Here is a 22,245-nt window from a genome sequence, read left to right on the forward strand (position 1 = left end):
AGTGAGGAAGAATAGAGTTAAACCCGTGGGAGTAGGGGGCTTGAGAGGAAAAACAAGATACCAGAGGAAGATTAGTGAGAGGAAAATCAAAGGTAGCATGGAATGGTGATGAATGTGCCCCTTGGGTTATTCCCAGGGACCTTCCTGGAGACTCACCGGCTATTCACATCCACAGAGGAAGGTGTGGCTGGTGGAGGTGGTCGGGAAAGCCGGTCATCACCAGGAAAAGGCCCTGGTCCCAGGATGGGGCCACCCAGCTTGCTTGGGGTTAGGCCCACTAGGCTGCTCTTGTCCTAGAAGACAGAGTGAGTGAAGATGGGGCCATTTTCAGTACCATGGCCTCAACACTCCCTGCTACTCTACCTACCTGTGTCCCAGGGAATGGAGTCTGGCCTCTGTTCAGCTGTTCAAAGGCAGGGCTGCTGGGCTCTGTACCCCAGCTGGCTGGGTGTCCTAGTGCACCTGCAGCTGCTGCAGCTGTCTCTTTCTCCTGCCGCAAGGTGTTGCGCTGGATCTGCTGCCGAATCAGTAGCTCCCGGAGTCGCTGGCGCTGTGCAGGAAACAGTAAAGCAAAGTAAGTCCACTCTATCCCAATTATGTGGCTCACCTACAGATAACAGAGACATGGGAGCTCAGTTCTGAGGTATCACTCACCTGCCGTTGCTTTTCCAGCTCTGTCTGACTAAGACTGGACATGCCTGGGTCCTGGGTACCAGGGAGTTCAGGTGCCACCAAGGAGCTACTCATTGCAGCCCCTGGGTCTTCTCGCTTTTCACCCGGAGAGGTGATGCCTGCCCGTTGTGAGGCTCCATGGGACAGGAAGGGGAGGGATCCATCGGGTGCAGGTGGTGGCAGAACTGAGGCAGGACGCAGTGGGGATAGCCCGTAGCCCTCCCCTGTGGGCCCGCTGCTGGGCCCCAGGGGGCTGCCCACTGAGTGGAAGTTCCCGGTAGCCACTGAGTAGTTTGTGCTTTGAGGCTTGCCCAAAGTGGGCCCAGGCCCAAAATGGCTGTTGATCCCATGAGGTGGAGGGAGACCAGGCTGAGGGACAGGTGGCTTTAGGGAAGGGTCCCCTACACCCTGAGGGAAAGTGAAACGCATGGGAGAAGGGGTGCCCACAAATGCACCTGTCCCAGGGGAGCGGGCAAAATTTGGGGGCTGTCCACTAGGGACCTTGGCATGGAGCTCACCCACTGGCCCAGAGGGCAGGGCTGCTGGGAAGCCCCCGGCCCCCAGTGGAGTGTGGGCAAGAGGCCCAGCCTTAAAGGCAACTTCAGGGGGCTGGGGTCTTGGTGGCTTATGCAATGGAGCAAATGGGTCTCGGGACTGAGGTCGTGAGGGTGGGCGCGAGTAGGGGTCAGGGGACTGGAAGCGAGGAGTAACAGGGGATGGGCAAAAAGCCTCTGCTGACAGAGGACGGGGAGTAAGGGGGGACTGGGAGCTGGACTGGGACTGAGGACTGGCCGGGACGCGAGAGAAAGGCTCGGAAGGCAGCGAGCGAGGGGGTAGAGCGCAGCAGCTCTCAGAGGGCGGGGGTGGGGGCTGGGGCCTTGGGGTCAGTGGAGGCTGGGCATAGGGGTCCGGGTAAGGACCTGGGCGAAAGGGGTCTGGATGGCTCGGCGGAGAGGGGGCCAGCGCCTGGGCAGGGGATGGGTCCTGGGGCCGAAGACCCAGGCCTGGGCTCTGCGGCTCTACCTGAGAAGCCCGAGGGGTCAAAGGGGCTTTGAAGACGTCAGGTGCCTTTAACTCCAGGCCACCCAGGTGGGGGCCTGAGGAGGGCGAGTCCACAAAACCTAGGTTTGAGGGCCCGTAGCTAGGAGAGGATGCCCCAAGCTCTTCCTTCTTCACCTCCAACACCTTCCGGGTCTCCCCAAAAGCCGGTGGTGAGAGCAGGGGCTCAGAAGCCTTGCCCCCCACCACCCCTGGGCTCTCAGGCACAGCCAAATTATCCAGGGAGGGGCAGCGGGGCTTAAGGAAGGGGTCAGGCGTGGAGGGCTGGTGTCGGGGGGTGCCAGGAGGAGTGGTGTGGAGTTCCCCTGGCTGGCCAGTCCCAGGACGAGACGAAGCACCCAGCATCGGGGGCTGCGCGGGGGCCCCAGCTGGACTGGGGTAAGGAGGGTAGGTAGGTGGTGCCGCAGGGAAGCGGGGCTCCAGGGCGTAGGCAGGGGCCAGTCCAAAGGGGTCCTGCGAAGGCACTTGGGCGGGCACCTGGGGTGGGAGCTTGAGGAAGAGCTCACCAGGGGAGTCGGGGCCGGGCACTGTGCCCGCTGGCGGCTTCAGGAACCCGTCCGCAGAGGTAGACAAGCCGGCAGGGGTAGTGGGGCTGCCAATGAAAATGGTGGGGGCCGCAGCAGGGAGTGGACTGCCCAGTGCCGCTGGCTGGGGGGGAATGCGGAGATGGAGAGCCGGTCGATCAGTCTTACGGGCTACGTCGCCCACCTTGGTCTGCTTGTTGATCTGGCTCTCGGCCTGCTATAGGGGGAGACCAAGCAGAGCGCAGTCAGGCTGCTGCGGAAAGGTCCTTCACCCCTGCCCCAGATGGGCCATCTGTTACACGACACCGATAGACCGGTCTGGCCCAACCCTACTCACCTTCTGCACCTTGTTGATGCGGTGAGCTGCCCGATTATCTTTGGCCTTTTGCTGGGGGACATAAGACACAACACAAGGCCTAGCATTCAGTCTCCAGCCCAGCCCAGCCCTCAACACATCACTTACAATCCCCACCCAGAAGCTGAACCCCCCTTCCTAGGCCCAGCTCCTTGGGTGGGGTTCAAGGAGGGACTGAGAGCCATGTCCCAGAGATACCATCCTCCACCTGGTTCTCAGGCTGGCCCGTGCTGTGTCTCACCAGGTAGGGGGCTTTGTCAGCAGCTGGAACCTTTCTCCAGAGCTTCATGATTTGTTTGCATCGGCTAGACCAGTCTGAAGGCAGAAACTGAGTCAGAGGAGACTCCACCTGCCAGGCGAACAGGCTGTTTCCCTTGTCCTCACCCCACAAGTACCTGGGTAATCTTGCTTGAGATTAGGAAAGTTGATGTTGGCATAGAGTACAGGTGAGATGGTAGAGAGCTGACCCAACTCTTCGTCCTTCTCCCAGCGCTGCAGGCTCCTCTGGTTATAGGACAACCCATCGCCTTCACCCTCCGTGGTGGGGGTAGTGGGTGTGGAGGGCGTGGTGCCCCCTGAGCCTGTCCAGGGGCTGTCTGGCTCACCGGGTTCTGGGCTAAAGAAGCCCCCGCGCTCCCTGGGGCGCAGGGGCAGAGAGTCACAGGGGGCAGAGATGCCAAGCCCTACCCATATGCCCAAATGTCTTGCCCCCACAGAGGAGAGCCACCAAGAAAGTGGGGCAGGCAGAGGAAGGGTCACTGCCGTGGTCCACACAGCCAAGGAAGGCAAAGTACAGACTCTCCTGGAGGAAAGACTAGCTGTGACTACCCACTGAGGTTAAGCACAGATACTAACCTAGAATCCAGGAATGGAGACTGGCAGAGGCCTGGGTAGGAGTCCATTGGACTGCTGGAAGGCAGATTGCCCAAAGGGAGTCCACCTATAAGAGGGACAGGATCAGAGAAAACTTGGTCTCAGCGCAGGCTTAGTGATGGCAGTCTTCAAACTACTCCCCCCCTGCATCACCTTGGAGAAAGGGCCTCTGCAGCGGGGTGCGACTGCCTTCCAGGCCGGGGGTTGTACAGCCCAGGGGCTGCTCTCGCTCAGAACCCAGAACATCCTTGAAGAGCTGCTGCAGGTCCTTGGACTCCATCTTGGGCAGTTCTATTAGAAAATGATGAAAGGACACTGCTAAGACAACGAAGAGGTACAGTGACACCACAGGGCTACAAATGCTCACACCCAGGGGAAGAGTACAGTGGCCTTTCCTGCTCCTCACCACCACCAAGTTCCCCAATAGAGAAGCTACACACATCAGTCCTATAGGTAGGACCCTCTCCTCTCCCAACAGAAGACCCTTATATGTGAACAAGACCCTGGTAATCTCACCTTCTGTGGAAATCCTGTCTAAGTCAGAACTAAGCATCCCTTCTCCTGGGGTGCCTGGCTTCTCAGGGTCACTGGGCACTGGGGATGCCTTTACACCCCCATCCTCAAGTCCTGCAATTACCAGGAGAAACCATCAGCCAGGGCCATGAGGTATGGAAGTACCACCCTGAATCACAGTGCAGCACAGCAGTTTCTAGTGCCCGGGATCAGAACAGACTGAAAGAGGTAAAGCCAAGATGAGACACTCTCACCTGGTGTATCTGCCATGCCCTCCAGGCCGCGGGATTCGTCATCTGCAACATCTGGACCATCATCTCCTACAAGCAACAGTCCACACTCCAGTCAGACAGTCGATGCCTGATGCCCAGGCAGTGCCCCAGAGCCACAGAGCAGGGCCCTCAGGCCACACATACTCGCCCCACACCAGACACCCTTGCCCATTTTGAAGCAAGAGGCAAGTTGGATATCACTAACCTTTCTGCAAAGTGAGGAGCTCCTTCCTTTCTGAGCTTCCATCTCCCCGGGCTTTGGGGGTTCCTAGCCCAAAACTTGGCCGGCCCATCCCAACTGCAAAAAGGGCCTTCCGGCTGAGGTCCAGCAGCTCCTTCCCAAAGAATGCTTCCTGAGGAAGGAGAAACAGCTCCTGGCTGCCCTGTAGGCACAGACACACCCCTCCCCTCGGAGCCGGAAACCCACCTGCAGGTAGGTGGGGAACATGTCCTCAAGTTTGCTCTTCTTGCGCCCTCGCCGCTGCTGCTTCTTCTTCTCGTCCCCATCAGGCACGCCCTGCTCTGTGGCGCCCTCAGCAGGCAGGTCAGTAGGCACTGCTGTGGAGGACAGTGAGAGGAGCTCGGGCCTCTGAGGCCCAAGGCACGCCACATGCACCTGCGCTTCCTGCCCCTCCGCCCCACAGCTGGGGCACTGTCCTCTGACCACCACAGTGAGCCCAAGCCCTGTCCTCCCTGGCCCTGCCGTGGCACTGTGGCTCCCACCTTCTCCCAGGCCCAGTAGTGCCCTCACCCGTCTCACCCTCGTCGGGCTGCCCATCCCCACTCAACACCTCCGCCTGTGCAGCAGGCCCCTTTTTCACACGTGTATGGGATTTCCGCTGTCGCACCATGAAACCACCGATACCTATGAGGAGGTGGAGCTGAGGATGAGAAGCCACTGGGACCTGGTGAGCTGCCCCCTCACCACCCAGTGCCCCATGCCAGGGCCTCACCAGGCCGATAAGGTTTGCGCTTGCGCTTCTTGCTTTCTTCAGTCTCTTCTTTGCCAGGTTCCACATCAGGGCTAGCAGGGCCCTCCAGTTTAATTTCACACTCCATATGCTCCACTCCACCTGCTGAAAGAACCAGGGTTATGGGCACCCTTGTCAGCATTCTGTACAAAGCACTCACCACCTTGCTTAGAGTACCTGGACAAGACTGCTTGAGGGTGGCAGTTGGCCCCAGCCAAATCCCAATTCCCACAGGTGCCAGCCCACTACTTTTGCTGCCCTTGAGCCCAACCTTCTCCCTTGAGCAGTTCATCGGTGTCCAGGTCCCCATCCTTCTTGTCATCAGGGCCAAGGGCATCTGAGGGCTCAGAACCCTCCAGTCCTGCCTCGCCTGGGAGGCCCAACCGTCCCCGCCGCTGGCGCCGCTTGTGCAGTGGCGACATGGTCAAGTTACGCAGCACAGCCATGCCAGTTTCTGTCAGCCATACGCCCTCAAAGCGAAAGTACTGGGGCTCTGAAAAAGGGAGGAGACCATATGATCCTAGATAGAGGCCTCAGGGAAACCAGAACTCCCAGTTTCAACCTATGTCCCCAGATGAGACAAAGGCAATCACAGACAAAGTCCAGGCTGTGATCTGAGGGCTGGGGCAAACAGGCCAAGGGATGGATGGACACCCGAGTTCCACACCAGTGACCAGGGGATTCAGAGAGGGAAAGGCTACTAGGAAAGCCTGGCTATGCGTAGGGTTAGTCCTACTCTCACCAAACAGACTGTCAAGTGCATGCTCATGGCCACACACAGTGCCCCAGGCCAGGAGTACACACATTGCAACAGAGGAGACGCCCTAGTCTCCGTCACTGAGAAGACAGTTGTGCTCTCTGGACATCTGGCAGTAAAGAGACGCTGTTGTTTTGTGGTGGGTTTTTTTTTTTTTTTTTTTTTTGGAACCAGGGATTGAACTCAGGCCCTTATGCTTGCCAGGCAAGCGCTTATTCTATCGAGCCATCTCCCTGGCCCCTTTGTTTTTTGTTTTGTGTTTTTTTTGTTTTGTTTTGTTTTTTAAATTGAACCAATACTATGTATTACAACAAATACTGTCAAATTCATATTACTTTGTTAAGTGAAATTTTGTAATCACTTGTAATTTTGTCTGTTTTAATCCTAATTTATGCTCTCTAAAAAATAAAAATAATAAAGACAAAAAAAAAAAATAAATAAATAAATTGAACCAGAGGTCTTACGCATCCTTAGATTTATTATTTTATTTTTTTTATTTTAATTTGTGTGTGGGGGGGGGCCAGCTCAGGCCACCAGGGGGCAGGGCTGGCTGGCATGTGGTGCTGGGGGATTGAACCGCGGTCTCTTTGCTTTGCTAAGTTTGTTCTAAGTAGGTGCTTTAGACCACTGAGCCATCTCACCAGCCCCTAAATTTATTTTTTATTTTTTTGGCGGAACTGGGGATTGAACTCAGGCCCTTGTGTTTGCCAGGGAAGCGCTTATGCCACTGAGCCATCTCACCGGCCCCTGTGTTTTTGGTTTTTTTTAAGAAGCGATGTTGACTCATGAAAGGCACAATGTCCAGGAAACCAGAGACCTTGGATCTAGTCATAATTTTGCCACTAACTTACTAGGCAACCTTGGGAAGGCTGCTCAACTTCCCTAGGTCATAGTTTCTTCCCTCTAAAAATTAAAAAATGAAGAAAGGGATCTGGAGTTAAGACTAGACAATATGTAAGTCTTACCTGGCTCTGAGATTCAAAATTTTCCTAACTTACCTGGTTCTTTCACCTTCATAGGCACCAATTCTGGAGGGGCAACTGGTGCTGTAGAAAGGAAAGGCCAAGATGATGTAGGGCACCACCTAAAAGCAAGGCGCACTCACCTGTCTCCTTGCCCCTCCCAGCACCCCATACTCACCCACAGGCTTTACCACGTAGGGCTGGCAGGAAACACAGTCAAACCCCTCATCAGCCGCTTGCTCCACATCATCCTCAGTGAAAAGGCTCTCACAGCCAGCATGCATCCACCTGGGAGAAGATGGGGCATGAGCGTGCAGGCAATGTCGGCTGGAAGCAGGGAAGCAGGGCCAATAGGAAGGGAAAGGAAAGGGAAAGGGTGCTTTCACCGTTCACAGTGGCGGCACTGGATCAGCAGGTCCTCTTCCACATACGGAGCGTGACAGACAGGACAGGTCACCAGGCTTGCACAGGGTGCACAGTGGGTATAACTATTCTGCCACTCACAGTGGAAGCCAGGGGAGGCAGTCCCACACTGCATACAAGATACGCACCTGGTAGGAACAGAAAGACAAACCCTCAGCACCTAACCTCGTCAAGCGCCCAGAGGTGCCCCACCATGAGCAGTTGGGCTTCCTAAGCGCAGCCTGTCACACGGACGTGACCGTATCGACTCTAAAATCTCAGGCCCATGTGGCTTGTCTTCTCAGGCCCCAGGTTCCTTACCACTTGCACTTCCAGCCACCCTTGGGCACGGTGAGTAGAGGGGGATCCAGGCAGTACGTGTGGTAGCTAATATCACAGTCATCACAGAGCAGCAAACGCGAGGGGTCGGAGGCCTGGCCGCAGACCTCACACACGATACACTCCACACAGCGCCAGCCTTTCAGCAGCATCACCTTGGTGATCTGGTATAACAGGTGGAATTCCTCAGCATGTGAGGGGGGAAGAAGGCTTACACAGTTATGGACGGGAACCCCAGTGCACAGCCCAGACCCCCATTCCCGCAAAGAAAAGCTTATACAAGCACTAGCCCCACCCCACCCCGGGAGCCCAGGAATCTCTGCCAACCAAAGAGCAGCCTCACCAGCTGCCTTGATTTTTTGGGGAGGAGAGGGTTGGGGGTTAGTGGGGTTCTGTTTTGTTTGTGAGAAAGGGTCTCACAATGTGTTCAAGCTAGATCTGAGCACATTTTGCGGCCAGGCTGGCCTCGAACTTGCAGCAATCCTTCTGCCTTACCCTCCCAAGTGCTAGGATCGTAAGTGTGCCCCACCACACCCAGAACTACTGCCTTTATACGAAAGCAGAAGAGCAGACTAGCCAAGCCCCAAAGAAGGCTGTGGACAGAATTTGGTCATACTGGCCGCAGTTTTTCTTGAGCATGTAGGACCGATTAATGATACAAGTTAATGAATGCTAGCAGTAGGCTAAATTACAAATCAGTACTATCAAAACTTTAAATAATGCTTAGGGCTGGTGAGATGGCTCAGTGGTCTAAAGCACCTACTTAGAACAAGCTAAGCTAAACAAAGCACAGGGACTAAGGTTCAATCCCCCAGCACCACATGCCAGACAGCCCCACCCCCTGGTGGGCTGAGCTGGCCACACACACACAAAATAAATAAATAAATATTTAAAAAAAAAACTTTAAATAATGCTTAGGTCAAAAACAGTATATTCTCTTTGTGGATATGTCCTGACAGTTTTATGTACTATTTCCAGACTATATCGTGTTTTCTACTGATAAAGTTGTCAGCATTTATGTGATGAACTCAATTATACCAGCAAGTTTTGTTCTACTGCAAAGACTGTCACGTTCCAAACTACTTTTCCTCAAGATGAGCTTAAGAGCTACTTCTGACTGGTGAACAACTTCCAAGAGCAGCTGCCACTTTGAGTTAGTGTGGGGCTGGAGAGATGGCTCAATGGAATAAGTGCTTCCCTGGCAAGTGCAAGGGCCTGAGTTCAATCCTAGTTCCACCAAAAAAAAAAAAAAAAAGTTAGCGTGACCAGGATGCAGCATAGGGTAAGAAAAAATTAAGAGGCTGGGCGAGGGCAGGAAAAAAGCAAGGAAGAACAAAACACACACAAGTACAAAGAAAAAGAAAAGAACCAGGTATGATGGCACACGCCTGTAATCCCAGCACTCAGAGGGCTGCGGCAGGGGGATTGCTGCGAGTTCGAGGCCAACGTGGCGAAACCCTGTCTCAAACACAAACCAACCAGCCAACCCTTTTTCTCGCCCTCCCCCCCTGTTGCCCTGGACTTACCTTGCTGCTGACACAGTAAGGGTGATAGCACTGCGAGCACTGTGAGCAGGCGAGGAGGTGGCCCTCCGCGCCCCGGCCAAAGCTGCCACACACCACACACATGTCCTGGGGAAACAGCGCGCCTCAGTCCCAGCCGCCCACCTACTAAGTGCTAGCAGTCTGCAAGGAGGGGCCATGATGCCCTTTACAAGGGTAATCTTGTGTTCTCCTCTCTAAAGGCTACATAATGACACAACACTTCCTGTTCAAAATACATTTGTTGTGCAGTTAATTTGTATCCCGTAAAGGAAATATTTTTTTAAAAACACATTTAAAAGGCCTATGCAGAGCATACGACCCTGACCCTGCTCCTTCCATTCAACCCACCCGGTATGGGCATCCCTAGCAGGTAACTTGCTCACCCAACAGGTAACTTGAATCCGTCTGACACAGGTAAAGATAAAAAGAAATTATAGGAAGATAAGATGGGGTAAAGAATGGTGGAAGCCAGGCATGGGGGCACATGCCTGTAATCAAAGCACTTGGGAGGCTGAGGCTGGAGGATCACCGCAAGTTCGAGGGCAGCCTGCACTACATAGTGAGCTCAAGGCCAACCTGAACTATGTATGAACACCCTGTCTCAAAAAAAACTAGAGGAGAAAAAAAATAATAAAATAAAAATAAAAAAACTGGGGCTGGGGAGATGGCTCAGTGGAATAAGTGCTTCCCTGGCAAGCGCAAAGGCCTGAGTTCAAACCCTGGTTCCGCAAAAAAAAAAAACCCTAAGGGTCGGCAGAATAGCTCAGCAGACTAAGTGTCTGCTTAGGCAAGCACAGGGACCGGGGCTCAGTCCCTCATACCACATGCTGCACTGGCCCCACCCCACCCCACCCCACCCCCGTGTGCTGAGCTGGCCACAGAGACCAGGCACTGTGGCACACGCCTATCATCCCAGCGCTGGGGAGGCTGAAACCAGGAGGATCACTACGAGTCCGAGCTGTGCAGTGAGACCCTGTACCAAATACATTAAAAAAGAAAAACCTATCGGACAATAAAGAAAAAAAAAAGAATGGTTGAATGTGAGTCACATATATGATCACATTCCTTTGGCTTCAAGATTATTTGGGTGAGACTGGGCGTGGTGATACTAGTGCCTGTAATCCCAGCTCTTGGGAGACTGTGAACAGGAGGATCACTACAAGTCCAATCTAGTAATGAGACCCTGAACGCCCTGTAGACCCTTCCCTAAAAAAAATTATTGGGTGGGAGCCAGGAAGATAGTTCAGCAGCTTAAACACTAGCCTGGCAAGCACAAGGTCCCAAGTTTGATCCCCAGTACCACACACACAAAAAAAACATTATTCAGGTGAGAACACGTCAAAGCTTTCTACAGCACTGCTTCAACAGAACAATGACTTCTTTGACAGGACTGAACCTAGCACTTTTGCACTGAGTTACATCCCTAGCCCTCTTCTGTATTTTTATATTTTTATTTTGAGACAAGTTCCTACTAAGTGACAAAGTTGCCTGAGCTGTATTCAAACCTGAGATCCTCCTACCTGAGCCTCCCAGAGTGCTTGGGATTGAAGGCATGCACCCCAACCCACTGGCAAACACCACTTCTACCACTCTCCCTGCCACACAGCACTGCTTCGGTTCAGTGCCTCCCTTCTCATTAGCTCTTTACGGCACACTGATCCTGGTTCTTAATACCCTCTGACTGCATTACACACCCAGTGTTTAATACACCACTCTCAGAGCTGGGGATGGAACCACTCCAAGTCCAGTACCTGCATCAGAACAAATTTGTCCGTATTGGAGAAGAGAACCACAGTATTCTGCATGGTGTCATCCTCCTCGTCTTCCTCCTCCTTACTGGGAGATCCATCAACATCAGCCACCTGGTAACAGAGGGTTAAGGAACGTGAGGAGGATGAATATGCCCCAACTAACCCACTTCCTCTCTGGTGTGGGGGAAGGAGACATGAACCCCTGGATGAGGAAAGGCTGCATCCCAGAACTAAGAAATGGAAGCAAACCCCAACCTCCAGACTATGGCAGAGATGTCAGAGGAGCCTGGAGGCCAAGCAGACAGCAGCATAAACTTAGCCAGCCAGACCTTAGGTAAAGGCAGGAAAACCTATAGGATATGGGCTGCAGCAGGCTGTATCACTGAAAGCTCTAAAAGGTTGGCCAACACTGCCCTAAGCTAGCAAGCACAAAGGCATCTGGCAGGATGAAAAAAGGCGTAAAGGCGTCTGATAAAGCATGCTAGGGAAGTGCAAGGCCTCTCCTTACTACCAGAGTCTCAACGGAAGAAGTAGTGGATTTTAGCCGGGCCCGGCCCCTCCCACGTCCTCCGTGTGCTCCTCCACGAGGCCGGCGCCTTCCTGGGAAACTACTGCTTCGAGCCTGGGGGAGGGAAGGGTTACAAAAGCAAGTCAAGGTCCAGTGTGCTGGGTCCTCAGACGTGGAGGGAAAAGAAACGGACATAGTGTAGCAGATTACAAAGCCTGAGTCCCACTCAGTGCAGGGGGAGAAAGCTCAGCCTCCAAATTCACGCCGACCCGTGTTCCTCTCCCAGGAAGAGAGGTCTATGCGCTACAGAGGAAACCAGTGACTCTGAAAGAGACCCAAGCGTCTAGTGCCCTTCAGGGTGACCAAAACCTGGGTAAATCTTTTGCCCCTTCTCAGTATTCCTCTTAGCAAAGTGAAAAGTTGGACGACAGGATTTCTGCAAGAATGGGATTCAGCAAAGCAAGCATGACGGTGTCACAACTATACTTCTCAGGCACAAATCCTGATCCTGCCCGAGACTGGACAGCTCCTCACCTGTTTGATTCTGGACCGGGCTGGGGAGCTACGCCGTCGGCCTTTGTCCCCTTCGGCTTTGCCTCCACCGATAGCTGTCCCAGCGTCACACAGTAGTGAGTCATCGGTCTCCGGCAGGGAGTCAGTACAGAGCCGCAGGGAGCCCTCATCTCGGACTGGACTAACATCTGTAGATACCCCCAGCTCCATGGACAGAGAGCCGCCGCCCTCAGGGTCAGGAGAGCCCAGCAGGGGCTCGGAACCAGGAAAACTGGCACTGGCATCACCCTGGCTCAGATTGGAGATCTCATTTACAATGTCGGATTTGATGAGAGTAGGTGGTATGGGGGCCACTGGTGCACGAGGCTCCTCCTGCTCCTCACAAGATGAGCCCTGCTCTGCCTGCTTGCATTCGGGGCCATAGACCTCCATAGGGGTCACAGGGGCCAGCTCCTCTGGGTCGAGAAGCACAGGGGAATCTTTACATTCACTAGCCAAACTGCCAGGGGTCTGCCCAGTCTCTGGCTGTGAACTAGGTGCGTCAGTCCCATTGAGAGGGGCTGTGTCTTCCCCCAAGCCAGAAAAGTCGTCCAGGGCAGGGGCAGGGCTAGGAGCAGGACAGGATAGATCCATGGTGAGGGAGCAGAGGGGGCTGGTGGCACTGGGTTCCAAAGCTGGGCATTCAGGCTCAAGGTCCTTCTCCACATCCATTGCATGTGACTCAGGCTCTTCTGGGACCTCCACTGGCTTCCCCAAGGGACTCAATGGGGAGGGAACAGACAGTGGCGGAGCAGGTGGAGAGCAGTGGGGAGGAGCTGTGTTTGGGGGAGGTAAGGAATGCTGAAGGGGTGGAGAACACTGTGGGTGGAGGGGCTCCAACAGGATGGGGGACACAGGTCCTGTTGGGGAACCTGGAGAAGGGGGCAGGATCATTGGGGGCACAGGTTCTGGGTCAGTGCAGTTGGCTTCCGGAGGAGGGCTGATGGGTGTCTCTAGGATTGGGGCAGTCAAGGGTGACTCAGGGTCACTGTCCCCTTTGGCACCAAAGGGATACTCTAATTCCCCCAAAGGAGACAGAGGCGGTGGGGCCGAAGCTGGAATAATGGGTGAGAGTGGAGGAGGAAGAGGATCTGGGGAGAGAAAAAGAAGGGCCCTTACATTAGATGTACCATAAAAATTTAGGGTCTATCTAGGGAAAGGAGGCACCAACATCCCTTTACCTGGTGGCATCAGCTGAGGTGACAACGATGGCTCTCCTGATGGGGACAAGCTTAGCTCCTCAGGCAGAGGGGATAGCGGTGGTTCCCCAGGCTCAGACAGGGCCGGCTCTCCAAGCAAAGGGGATAAGAGTGGCTTCCCAGGTTGGGGGAACAAGGACAATTCCTCAGGTGGGGGGCACTGGCCTGGCACCTCGGGAGACTCCTCCGGCTGGGGGGACCCACGCGGTAACTCAGGCTTGGGGGACAGGCATGGCTCCTCAGGTGTGGGGGACAAGTGGGGCTCCTTAAGGTAAGACAGGCATAGCTCCTCAGGCTGAGGGGATAAGCGCAGTTCCTCAGACTGAGGGGACAAGTGTGGTTCCTCAGGCTGGGGGGACAAGTGTGGTTTCTCAGGCTGGGGGGACAAGTGTGGTTTCTCAGGCACAGGGGACAGGCATAGCTCCTCAGGCTGAGACAGCAAACTCGGCTCCTCCAGCTCAGAGGTCAGGCATGGCTCCTCACGCTGGGTGCAGTGCAGGGGTTCCTCAGGCTGGGGGGACACATGTGGCTCCTCAGGATGGGGGGACACATGTAGCTTCTCAGGCTGGGGGGACACGTGTGGCTCCTCAGGATGGGGGCAGAGTCTCAGCTCTTTAGGCAGTGGTGACAGGGATGACTCCTCTGGTGGTAGGGACAGGACTGAGTCCTCCGGTGGTGGTGAGGCAGGTGAGTCTTCTGGTGGCAGGGATGTGGGGGAATCCTCAGGTGGGGGTGACAGGCGTGAAGCTTCAGGTGGAGGTGATGTGGGAGATTCCTCAGGGGGTGGAGACAGGGGAGATTCCTCAGGTGGTAGACACAAGTGTGACACCTCAGGTAGGGGGGACAGGCGTGACACTTCAGGTGGGGGGGACATAGGCGAGTCTTCAGGCGGTGGAGACATGGGTGAGTCTTCAGGGGGTGGGGACAGGCGTGATGCCTCAGGAGGTGGAGACAGGGGAGACTCCTCAGGTGGAGGGGACAGGGGAGACTCTTCAAATGGTGGGAATGGACGAGATGCTTCGGGTGGTGGAGACATGGGCGACTCTTCAGGTGGAGGGGACATGGGTGACTCCTCAGGTGGTGGAGATATGCGAGATGCTTCAGGTGGTGGGGAGGTGGGCAACTCCTCAGGTGGAGGAGACAGGGGGGACTCCTCAAATGATGGGGACAGGGATGATGCTTCTGGTGGTGGGGACAAGGGTGTCTCAAGCACAGGAGATGCAGGTGACTCTTTTGCTGGAGAGAAGGGCGACTCCTCCGGTGGAGAAAATGATGATGATTCAGGAGGGGGAGACAGAGGAGACTCCTCAGGAGGTGGAGAGAGGGGTGACTCTTCAGGCAGCAAGGACAAGCATGACACCTCAGGTGGTGGGGACGCAAGTGACTCCTCAGGTGGTGGAGACAGGCGTGAGGCCTCAGGTGGTGGGGATGTGGGCGACTCCTCAGGTGGTGGGGAAAGGGGCGACTCCTCAGGCAAGGGCAGCAGTGGCTTCTCCTCAGGTAGTGGGGCCTCCGACCAAGACTCGAGTTGGGCCCCTGCTTTCCCTGCAGACACAATGCACTATACTCCTACCCAGCTCAGACCTACTCCACACAGAAGTGCAGGTCTGAGGCAAAGGAAAGCTTTCTCTTACCAGAGAATAAAAAGGGGATTCATTTCAGGGACCCTCAAATCCTACTCACCTAGTGGTCTGGCTTCACACTGCAGGGACCCCAGTTCCTTGGGTTGCATAGAAGTCACATGCCCACCCTTCGGCCGCTCACAGCATGTAACGTACAGAGCATCAGGCCTATCAGTGGGAATATCACCAGGCTCTGGGGCTGAAAATCTGCAGAGGGCACAGGGAGCAGGTACCGCAGTCCTCATCAGCCAACCCCACGAGGGCACTGTGTGGTGAGCCTAAACACTGAGGCTTGTTCTGTCCACCTTAGCACGCCCCTCTAAGTCCTCCTGTTTTAAGAGGGCCTCTCCAATCTCAGTCCTTCTGACCCCATTCTGATCTCTCAACCAGTCACACTACTTACTTGCTACAGACAGAGGGATACTGCTCAACAGCAGCACCACCAGGCTGACCTTCTTGGGCTTTGTGGCAGCGGTGACAAAGTGAGTAGTTCTCAAACCACTCAGAGTTGGGATTCAGCTCTGATGAACCTGCTCCACAGAGCCGACATACCCGGCATGCCTAGCAGAAAGGAGTGGGCAGAACAGGCCCCGGTCAGGCCAACAACAGAGACCGGAGCAGAGCACAGGACTGGCCAGTGTAGGCCAACTCGGGCTGCGGGGAAAGGCGGAGACAGAAGATACTCACTTTACACTTCCAAGAGTGAGCAGGTAGCTCCTCCATGGGTGGTTTTAAGCAGAAAGTATGGTATCCTTTGTCACATGTCTCACAGACCAGCATCTCAGGATCATTCCCAGGTTTCCTGCAGGGCAGGAAATGGTATAGTACAGGGTCCTCCATCCCCATGCTATGTTCAGCACTAACTTGTATTTCAAAAGGCTTTCCTTCTGCCCTTTCCCTCTTACCTGCAGGCTTGGCACACTTTGCATTCAGGACACTGCCAACCAGCACGTTTGCGGGCAGTCAGAGCTGTGTCCAAGCAGGACCCATGATAGTGATGCCCGCAGCTGGTACAGAAGAATAAGTCACACAACTCCCCTGGACCCTCACATACTGCACAGCGAGCCTCCTCTGCAGTGGGACGAGACAGACAGCACACGTTAGCTACAGGTTTCTGGCACAACTAGACATAGTATCATGGATATAACAGGCATCCCATGAGCACTGAATGAATAACGAGTAGTTTCTGAGTCTCTCCAACACATGCCAGGTGTTATTCTAGATGCCATATGTGGAAAATGACACAGGCAAAGCCCCACACTCACAAAGTTCACATCTAATTTAGTGGGGCAGAATGACAGGACACAACTAGATTTTTTTTTTTTTTTTGCGGAACCAGGGATTGAACTCAGGCCCTTGTGCTTGCCAGGGAAGCACTTATTTCGCTGAGCCATCTCCCCGGCCCCCAATTACAGATTCTGACGAGTGACCAAATTCTGAAGCACACTTGGCCTCAAGTCTGCCCTGTGTCCACAGGACAGGACTCCTCACCCAAATGCGCAGCTCCCTCACGGTGCTCCGGGCAGAGCAGCTGCAGAGCCCTCATGGATAAGAAGGAGCCGCTGGCAGTCGCGCAGGGGAAATGGTAAAGCCGTGGACATCCCGGTGAGCGGCAAGGGATGGAGGCACCGAGCCTGGTGCAGTGGGAGCAGCGCTGCCAAGATGGAGACAAAGCCTCAGAGCCAGCCATCTTTCCCAGAGAAACACTTTAGCCATCAGCTCTGTCCCATGTGTCCACTGTCTCTCCCATCCTACCCGGACTCTCAGAAGCCCATCAGTCCTGCCACCCCTGGCAAGCCCATCCTGCCTTCGCCTACACAATACCTCCCTCTCAGCCTACCTGTGAGATCCCTGAGTAGATGGCCTTGTCCACACCACAGAGTTCTGGGCCTTCCTGTCCCCACACACCTGCTGACCATGCAGCACACCAATGATGTGCCCAGCAGGACCCTTTATGGGTGGCAAGAGATAAACAGAGAGCATAGTTAACAAGGTAACACCCAGCCATTACCCTGTTTCCTCGCCTGCTTTCTCTCACTTACCTCCCGGTTCTCCTAGGTGGGCAGGTGTAAGGCCCTCGGGGAAACCAATTTGTGGTAGGTCCTCACTGGGCAGCACAGCCTTCTCGGGCCCTGTGTTCCCACCAGGAGCCACCACTGGAGACCGGGGCCAGTCAAACGGCAACTCGAAGCGCCGTAGTTCCCGTTGCCCATGCAGACTGGGCTCCCCACAGTTACAGAGAGCACAACGCCGCATCAGACCCCCACTGTGGACAGACAAGCATCAGTACGGCGCCAGGAACCTGCCAACCCCACAAGCTGGCATACCCACACTTCCAAATCCTCTTCCTCAGAGCCCTAGACTCCAATCAAATCCTCATGTGCTCCTGTGTGCCCATTTCTTCCAGATGAGTTACCTGCAGTCACGGGGAGGCTCCTGAAGTCCGGGACTCCCAGAACTGGGTTCAGGGACCTCCCCGACATGTGAATTGGGAAGGTCTGGCTCAGTAGCGCCCGGATCCTCAGAGGCCGCAGGTCCATCGGCTGAATGAATAGAGAAGCATGTGTCAGCCTGATTTAATTGTAAATTCACGTACCAGACCTATGAGATTATGCAAAACTCATCTCAAAAAATGAAATTGTTCACTTAACCTATCTATTACACAGCCTTAGCTCATGTTCTGGTGCCAAGACCAGAAATAAAGGTTGCCCATGAAGAGCCAAAAGCCATTAGCAAACAGAATTTGTCCTACTTACCTGCAGGTTCTGAATCTTTGTCCTCACCAGGCTGCTTCTGGCTGTCCATCCCTCTCTCCGACTGGGCAGGGCCCTCTCGGGGAGACCTGTTTGTACCAAAAGATATCTGTATGCCCAATATGTCTCCCCAATAACCTCTTTTCCCAGGATCCTAGGAGGATAGTCAGCCAATGGTATCGGACCCTACAGACAACCTTACCTCTAAACTCCCATACTAATGGCAAAGAAAATTATTCTTACCTGTTATTCCATTGCCTAGTTTCTCCCCAAATAAACATATACCCTCTTCTCCCACTCTGAATTCTCAAGGAGTCTACTTTACTTCCCCACTTCCACCCTCCGTAGTGGTTCCTAGGCCAACAGTATCCAACTAAGGAGCACATCTAGCTTACACCTTGTATCACCCTTTGCCTCATCTCTAAGCCCCGGGTTTCTGAGGGGAGCTATGCCCTGGCCTGGATGTTTCCTCAGCTAACATCCTAGAGACCTGTCAGTGTCAACCCAGAAGTAATCAAGACCCAGGAAATTTGAGTCTAGACAAAAATGTCTTTCCCTGAAGCAAGGTCCTGGGGTCTTAGAAAAACAAAAATAAGAAAAAAACACTAGTGAAAACTTAAACCTAACTATGAATGGATCTCTCCAGCCTCCACTCATTTCAAGTAGGACATCCCAATTACAACAACAACAACAAAACCCAATTTCCACACAGATATCCTCATTTAGAGCTCAGGCCCACCCTTGGCCCCATCTCTAAATCAACCCTGGTTCTCACCCAGCCTGAAGGCCTCAGGTCGTTGCCCATAGCAACGCCAACTGCTTTTCCTTCTCTCAAGTTCCTAGTAGTTAACAGCAGTGCGCCTTAAGAGTTACTGAGCATGTGTAGCCGGCCTGAGGCTAAGCATGCTGGGAGTTGTAGTCTCAGGAAGCACCCTGCCACTTGGAGGAGGTCTAAATGGGGCAGGACACAGCAGAGTAGCTTCCTTCCTCTTCCGTCAACCAGGGTTTCCACATACATGGGGGTGGGGGGGTGTGGAGCTAACGGTCCCCTCTCCCCCTTCTCAGATATGACAACCATTACCAGAGTCAAATGAAACACACCAAAGATGTACCTAAAAAAATGTTGAGTCTCATACCCTTAGACATGTTTCTCTTGGTCTCAGAGAAATATAAGCATAGTACAAGAAGAGTAAGATACAAGAATTATAGAAACAAAAAATAAGAAGGGAAACACAAGAAAAGAGATAATAGATACCAGCAGCTATTAGTGAGAAAGGTAGACCCTTCTCTTTTATCACAGAAAGAATGTAATGTTTTTAGCATACAGTGATAGAAGGTGATGGTGGGGTGGCACAAATACCTAGGAAAGAACTGTAAATAATAAAAGTATGAGAAATGTATCTTCACATTTTCCACTTAACAAGCATGTCTACAGCAACTTTAGTAAGGAAAACCCTATCTTCTCAAACTGAAAGCCAAATAACCCAGTCAACCACTTGGAGCTAAATGACAGGGGAACCCTCAAAGGTGCCCAAGACTGGCTAATCAATTCTCTAATTACCAGAATGTCAGTGCTCTTTCCCTGAGGTTATCCTTTATTTACAGTTGTCACCAATATCCTTCCTATGTCATGTCACACAAAAGGTCATTACTTCACTTATCCTTAACACTCAGAATCTACTAAATAGGGAACGTTTAAGCATAATTTGATACTTGTCATGACCATTCCCAAGCCACCTCTCTTACCTAATCTTCACATAACCACATCTAAAAGTAAAGAAGGGTGGTTCACCTGGCCAGCTCACAGCACAACTGCTAGAACTCTGAGGCCCTTAAGAACTGTCTAGAAAGTAGAATTGGAGATTGGAGCAATAATAGTGAGAACCCTCTTTGCATTCAGCCATTCAAGGCCTGGCCATACTCAGAAGATCCAAAGGGGCCTCCAAGTTTCCTTAATGTATCTTAACTACTCAAGATCCTCTACCAACTCTGCTGTCCAAGTTGAAACCAAAGGAATCACAAATAGCAAGAAATAAAAAGCATTGGCGATAATACAACGGGTAGGAGGAGAACCGCCTCACACAAGGCCAGAGGGACAAATTCCTCTATCCTCCCCCAAGCACAGTCCTCTCAGGCTGGTAAAACTGGCACTGCCCAGGAAGGTACAGAAAGTAACTTCATCCAGCCTTGGAGAACACAATATACTACCAGGAGCCATCAGTCAAAGCCCTTTGCATGGGGTTACAGAGGATGAGATTAAAACACAAGGAAAGTATCCTGCAAGCTGTACCAGAAATAATCTAGAGGCACCTCCAAGAAGAAGGTAAAGAAGAAGCCTGAACCTCAGACTCTACTTCCCACCCCTGCAGTGCAGCATCTGCACCTCAATGCTGAGTCCCACTGCTAAGCCCTTGAACACATCAAAGGAAATAAAGGCAGGAGCTGCCATCCCATTGCTCACAGTCATTACACACAGATACACACATACACCAGTGGGTTTCCCCGGACAGGGGCTAGTGCCTGACCAGACACTGGGCTAGTCTTCTGATTCAGGGAGTAAAATTGCTTATACCCCTCAGTTCTACATGAAAGAGGCCCAAAATAGCAAGAGAGAAAGCAGGGATGTTTCCCAGCCCACTCCCCACCCTAGGTTCATTCCACATCAACAGCTTTTATTCGCATTTTCCCAGCCAAGGGGGAAATGGAGACTTGAACAGGTGAAAAGCTACAGCAGGTCCTCGACTGAACAGCTCTTAAGTAGGATTCAGGACTTCCTGGTTCCCGGCCTGAGAATCAAACCACACCACTTTCCACCCCCATTTTGGGTCAGCCCTCCAAGAAGGATCCAAATGGCAACACTGCCCTGCAGACCCTCCCCCTATCCATGGGTCTGCCTAGGATCAGCCACAGCTAACAAGGTGTAGTCCCTCCTAAGGAAGTTGTCCCGAGACACAAAAGGAGGGGCCCTCCACAGAAGAGTAGAGCTGACAGTTCACCTCACTCTACCACCTCTGTGCCACCTCTCGACTCCAGAAATCTTTCAAGGGCAAACTCTTCACTTTTGCCTTCCCCAAACCAGATTTGGGGAGATCTAGCACATGTATGTTGGAGAGGGTGGGGTGAGGGCGCAAAATGCACCAGCCAAATCCCTGCTGGGCAGCGTGACAGGTGTGAAAAGGGCTGCCCGGCCCAGGGCCTGGAGGCTGAGGCTGAGGCTCATGCTGCATCCCTCCTGCACACACAGACACACTCCTTTCACCCCCCAGCACCTCCTGCCAGGGCTGGAGACACTGGCTGCCAACAGAAAAGAGCTCTGATTAAGTCTTCTCCTCCAAAGAGATACAGGCCACCCTACTCTGCATGGCTGGGGCAGGATCAGAGAACCAGTCAACACTCCCTGGCCAGAAAAGGGTGAGAGAGATCTGGGAGGGGCCTGTAGGGCTGGCCATGGCCTCATGGGCAGTAAGCTCTCCACCCCAGGCCCAGGGAGCAGGAGACAAAAGCCATTTTTTTACAGCCCACATTCGCAGGGAACAAATCTCAACGGCCTCCTCTATAATCCCCTAGAGATTATGTCCATCCTGAGAGGAGGGGAGGCAAAGCAGGCTAAGACAGCACTAGGCCTCACTAGGGTCACTTTGCCAGGCAGGGGTAGTCTAAAGTTGAACAGCAGGGCCACAGTGGCCCCCAGCCCCGCCTCCTCCTTGCTCTGCCACCCCCTTTATCACACTAGTCAGTTTCCACAACCCCTCTCCACTGCTCAGAGAAGGCCTGGTTAAGGATCTAGGGTTTCTTGAGTTTCCCGGAGACTACTCCCGAGTCCTTGCGGGTAGAAACAACCTTAAAGTCCAATCAGGCAGTGGCACCCTCCCTCATCCCAAGTTGCTCTGTCCCAAGGCCCACAGGAACCCTGGGGGAAGCAGCAGCAGCCCAGGACTGGTGTTGGCAAGAGGGCCAGGGTCCTAGTTTAGCCGAACTCCCCTCAACACAAAAATAAACAAGCAGAGAGGCAATCTGGACAGGTTCCCAAACTCCCGGGTTCCCTGAAGCCCTACTCTTTGAAGAGGCACACCCCAAGACACAGGCCTTGGGTTTGCCCTGGACACTGGCTCAGGTTCCCTTGACAGACCCTGCCGAGGGAACCCTCCCCAGCTCCGGCACTCCCTTCTCCAACCCGAAGGCCAGCCCCGGCCAAGAGAGTCCATCTGGCTGGGCCCCCAGTCCAACCCTTTCTGGGCCTGGCCGGGCGGACCTCACTCACCTCTTCATAGGGCGATCCAGAAATCCTCATCCGAGAACATGGCCAGAGCCCGGGCCGCTCCCCGACCTCCAACCGCCAGAGCGATCACCGCCGCCCCCCGCTCGGGGGGGCCTCGGGGGGCCAAGAGCGGTAAATCCAGGTCGGAGCGGCCACCCTGCCCCCCCGAAAAGAGCGAGCGGCCGAAGGGAGGCTCTGTGCCGCGGTCCCAGCAGTCTAGGTGTCCATGGGCAGCCCCGGGGCGCCGAATCCCGAGCGGACACAAAGAGAGCACCGGGGGCTTTGATCTCGGGCGGGCGGGCTCCGCATCCGCGCCGCCGGGCGGGCTCCGCGTCCTAGGGCCCGGCCAGCGCCCCGGC

The 22,245-nt window shown here is 53.9% G+C and overlaps 1 protein-coding gene across 7 annotated transcripts in view; it reads right to left on the bottom strand.

Moving 5' to 3' along the window:
* Kmt2d (lysine methyltransferase 2D) overlaps positions 1–22,239 on the bottom strand; it is a 40,392-nt gene extending 18,153 nt beyond the window's left edge. For 3 of the 7 annotated variants that reach the window (XM_023723578.1, XM_023723576.1, XM_023723574.1), the window contains exons 1-34: positions 21,890–22,239; positions 17,632–17,717; positions 17,292–17,418; positions 16,918–17,141; positions 16,716–16,825; positions 16,367–16,529; positions 15,781–15,946; positions 15,563–15,677; positions 15,279–15,436; positions 14,937–15,082; positions 13,236–14,798; positions 12,037–13,145; positions 11,503–11,616; positions 10,995–11,105; positions 9,226–9,330; positions 7,682–7,863; positions 7,345–7,509; positions 7,137–7,246; positions 6,995–7,042; positions 5,511–5,732; positions 5,222–5,341; positions 5,020–5,133; positions 4,696–4,826; positions 4,474–4,621; positions 4,251–4,316; positions 4,000–4,110; positions 3,637–3,774; positions 3,466–3,550; positions 3,006–3,247; positions 2,852–2,925; positions 2,593–2,643; positions 655–2,472; positions 368–550; positions 157–293 (exon numbers count right to left, since the gene is read on the bottom strand). In XM_023723578.1, the coding sequence (XP_023579346.1) occupies positions 157–293; positions 368–550; positions 655–2,472; positions 2,593–2,643; positions 2,852–2,925; positions 3,006–3,247; positions 3,466–3,550; positions 3,637–3,774; positions 4,000–4,110; positions 4,251–4,316; positions 4,474–4,621; positions 4,696–4,826; positions 5,020–5,133; positions 5,222–5,341; positions 5,511–5,732; positions 6,995–7,042; positions 7,137–7,246; positions 7,345–7,509; positions 7,682–7,863; positions 9,226–9,330; positions 10,995–11,105; positions 11,503–11,616; positions 12,037–13,145; positions 13,236–14,798; positions 14,937–15,082; positions 15,279–15,436; positions 15,563–15,677; positions 15,781–15,946; positions 16,367–16,529; positions 16,716–16,825; positions 16,918–17,141; positions 17,292–17,418; positions 17,632–17,717; positions 21,890–21,897 (8,450 nt within the window). In that variant the 5' untranslated portion in view covers positions 21,898–22,239. The remainder of the gene's footprint in view (positions 1–156; positions 294–367; positions 551–654; positions 2,473–2,592; positions 2,644–2,851; positions 2,926–3,005; positions 3,248–3,465; positions 3,551–3,636; positions 3,775–3,999; positions 4,111–4,250; positions 4,317–4,473; positions 4,622–4,695; positions 4,827–5,019; positions 5,134–5,221; positions 5,342–5,510; positions 5,733–6,994; positions 7,043–7,136; positions 7,247–7,344; positions 7,510–7,681; positions 7,864–9,225; positions 9,331–10,994; positions 11,106–11,502; positions 11,617–12,036; positions 13,146–13,235; positions 14,799–14,936; positions 15,083–15,278; positions 15,437–15,562; positions 15,678–15,780; positions 15,947–16,366; positions 16,530–16,715; positions 16,826–16,917; positions 17,142–17,291; positions 17,419–17,631; positions 17,718–21,889) is intronic. The other 4 variants (XM_023723577.1, XM_023723573.1, XM_023723572.1 and 1 more) reach the window with 4 other exon arrangements.
* Between the last annotated feature and the right edge of the window lie 6 nt (positions 22,240–22,245).

This window comes from Octodon degus, unplaced genomic scaffold (assembly GCF_000260255.1).
Source record: "Octodon degus isolate 3935 unplaced genomic scaffold, OctDeg1.0 scaffold00100, whole genome shotgun sequence".
Classification (NCBI taxonomy): Eukaryota; Metazoa; Chordata; class Mammalia; order Rodentia; family Octodontidae; genus Octodon; species Octodon degus.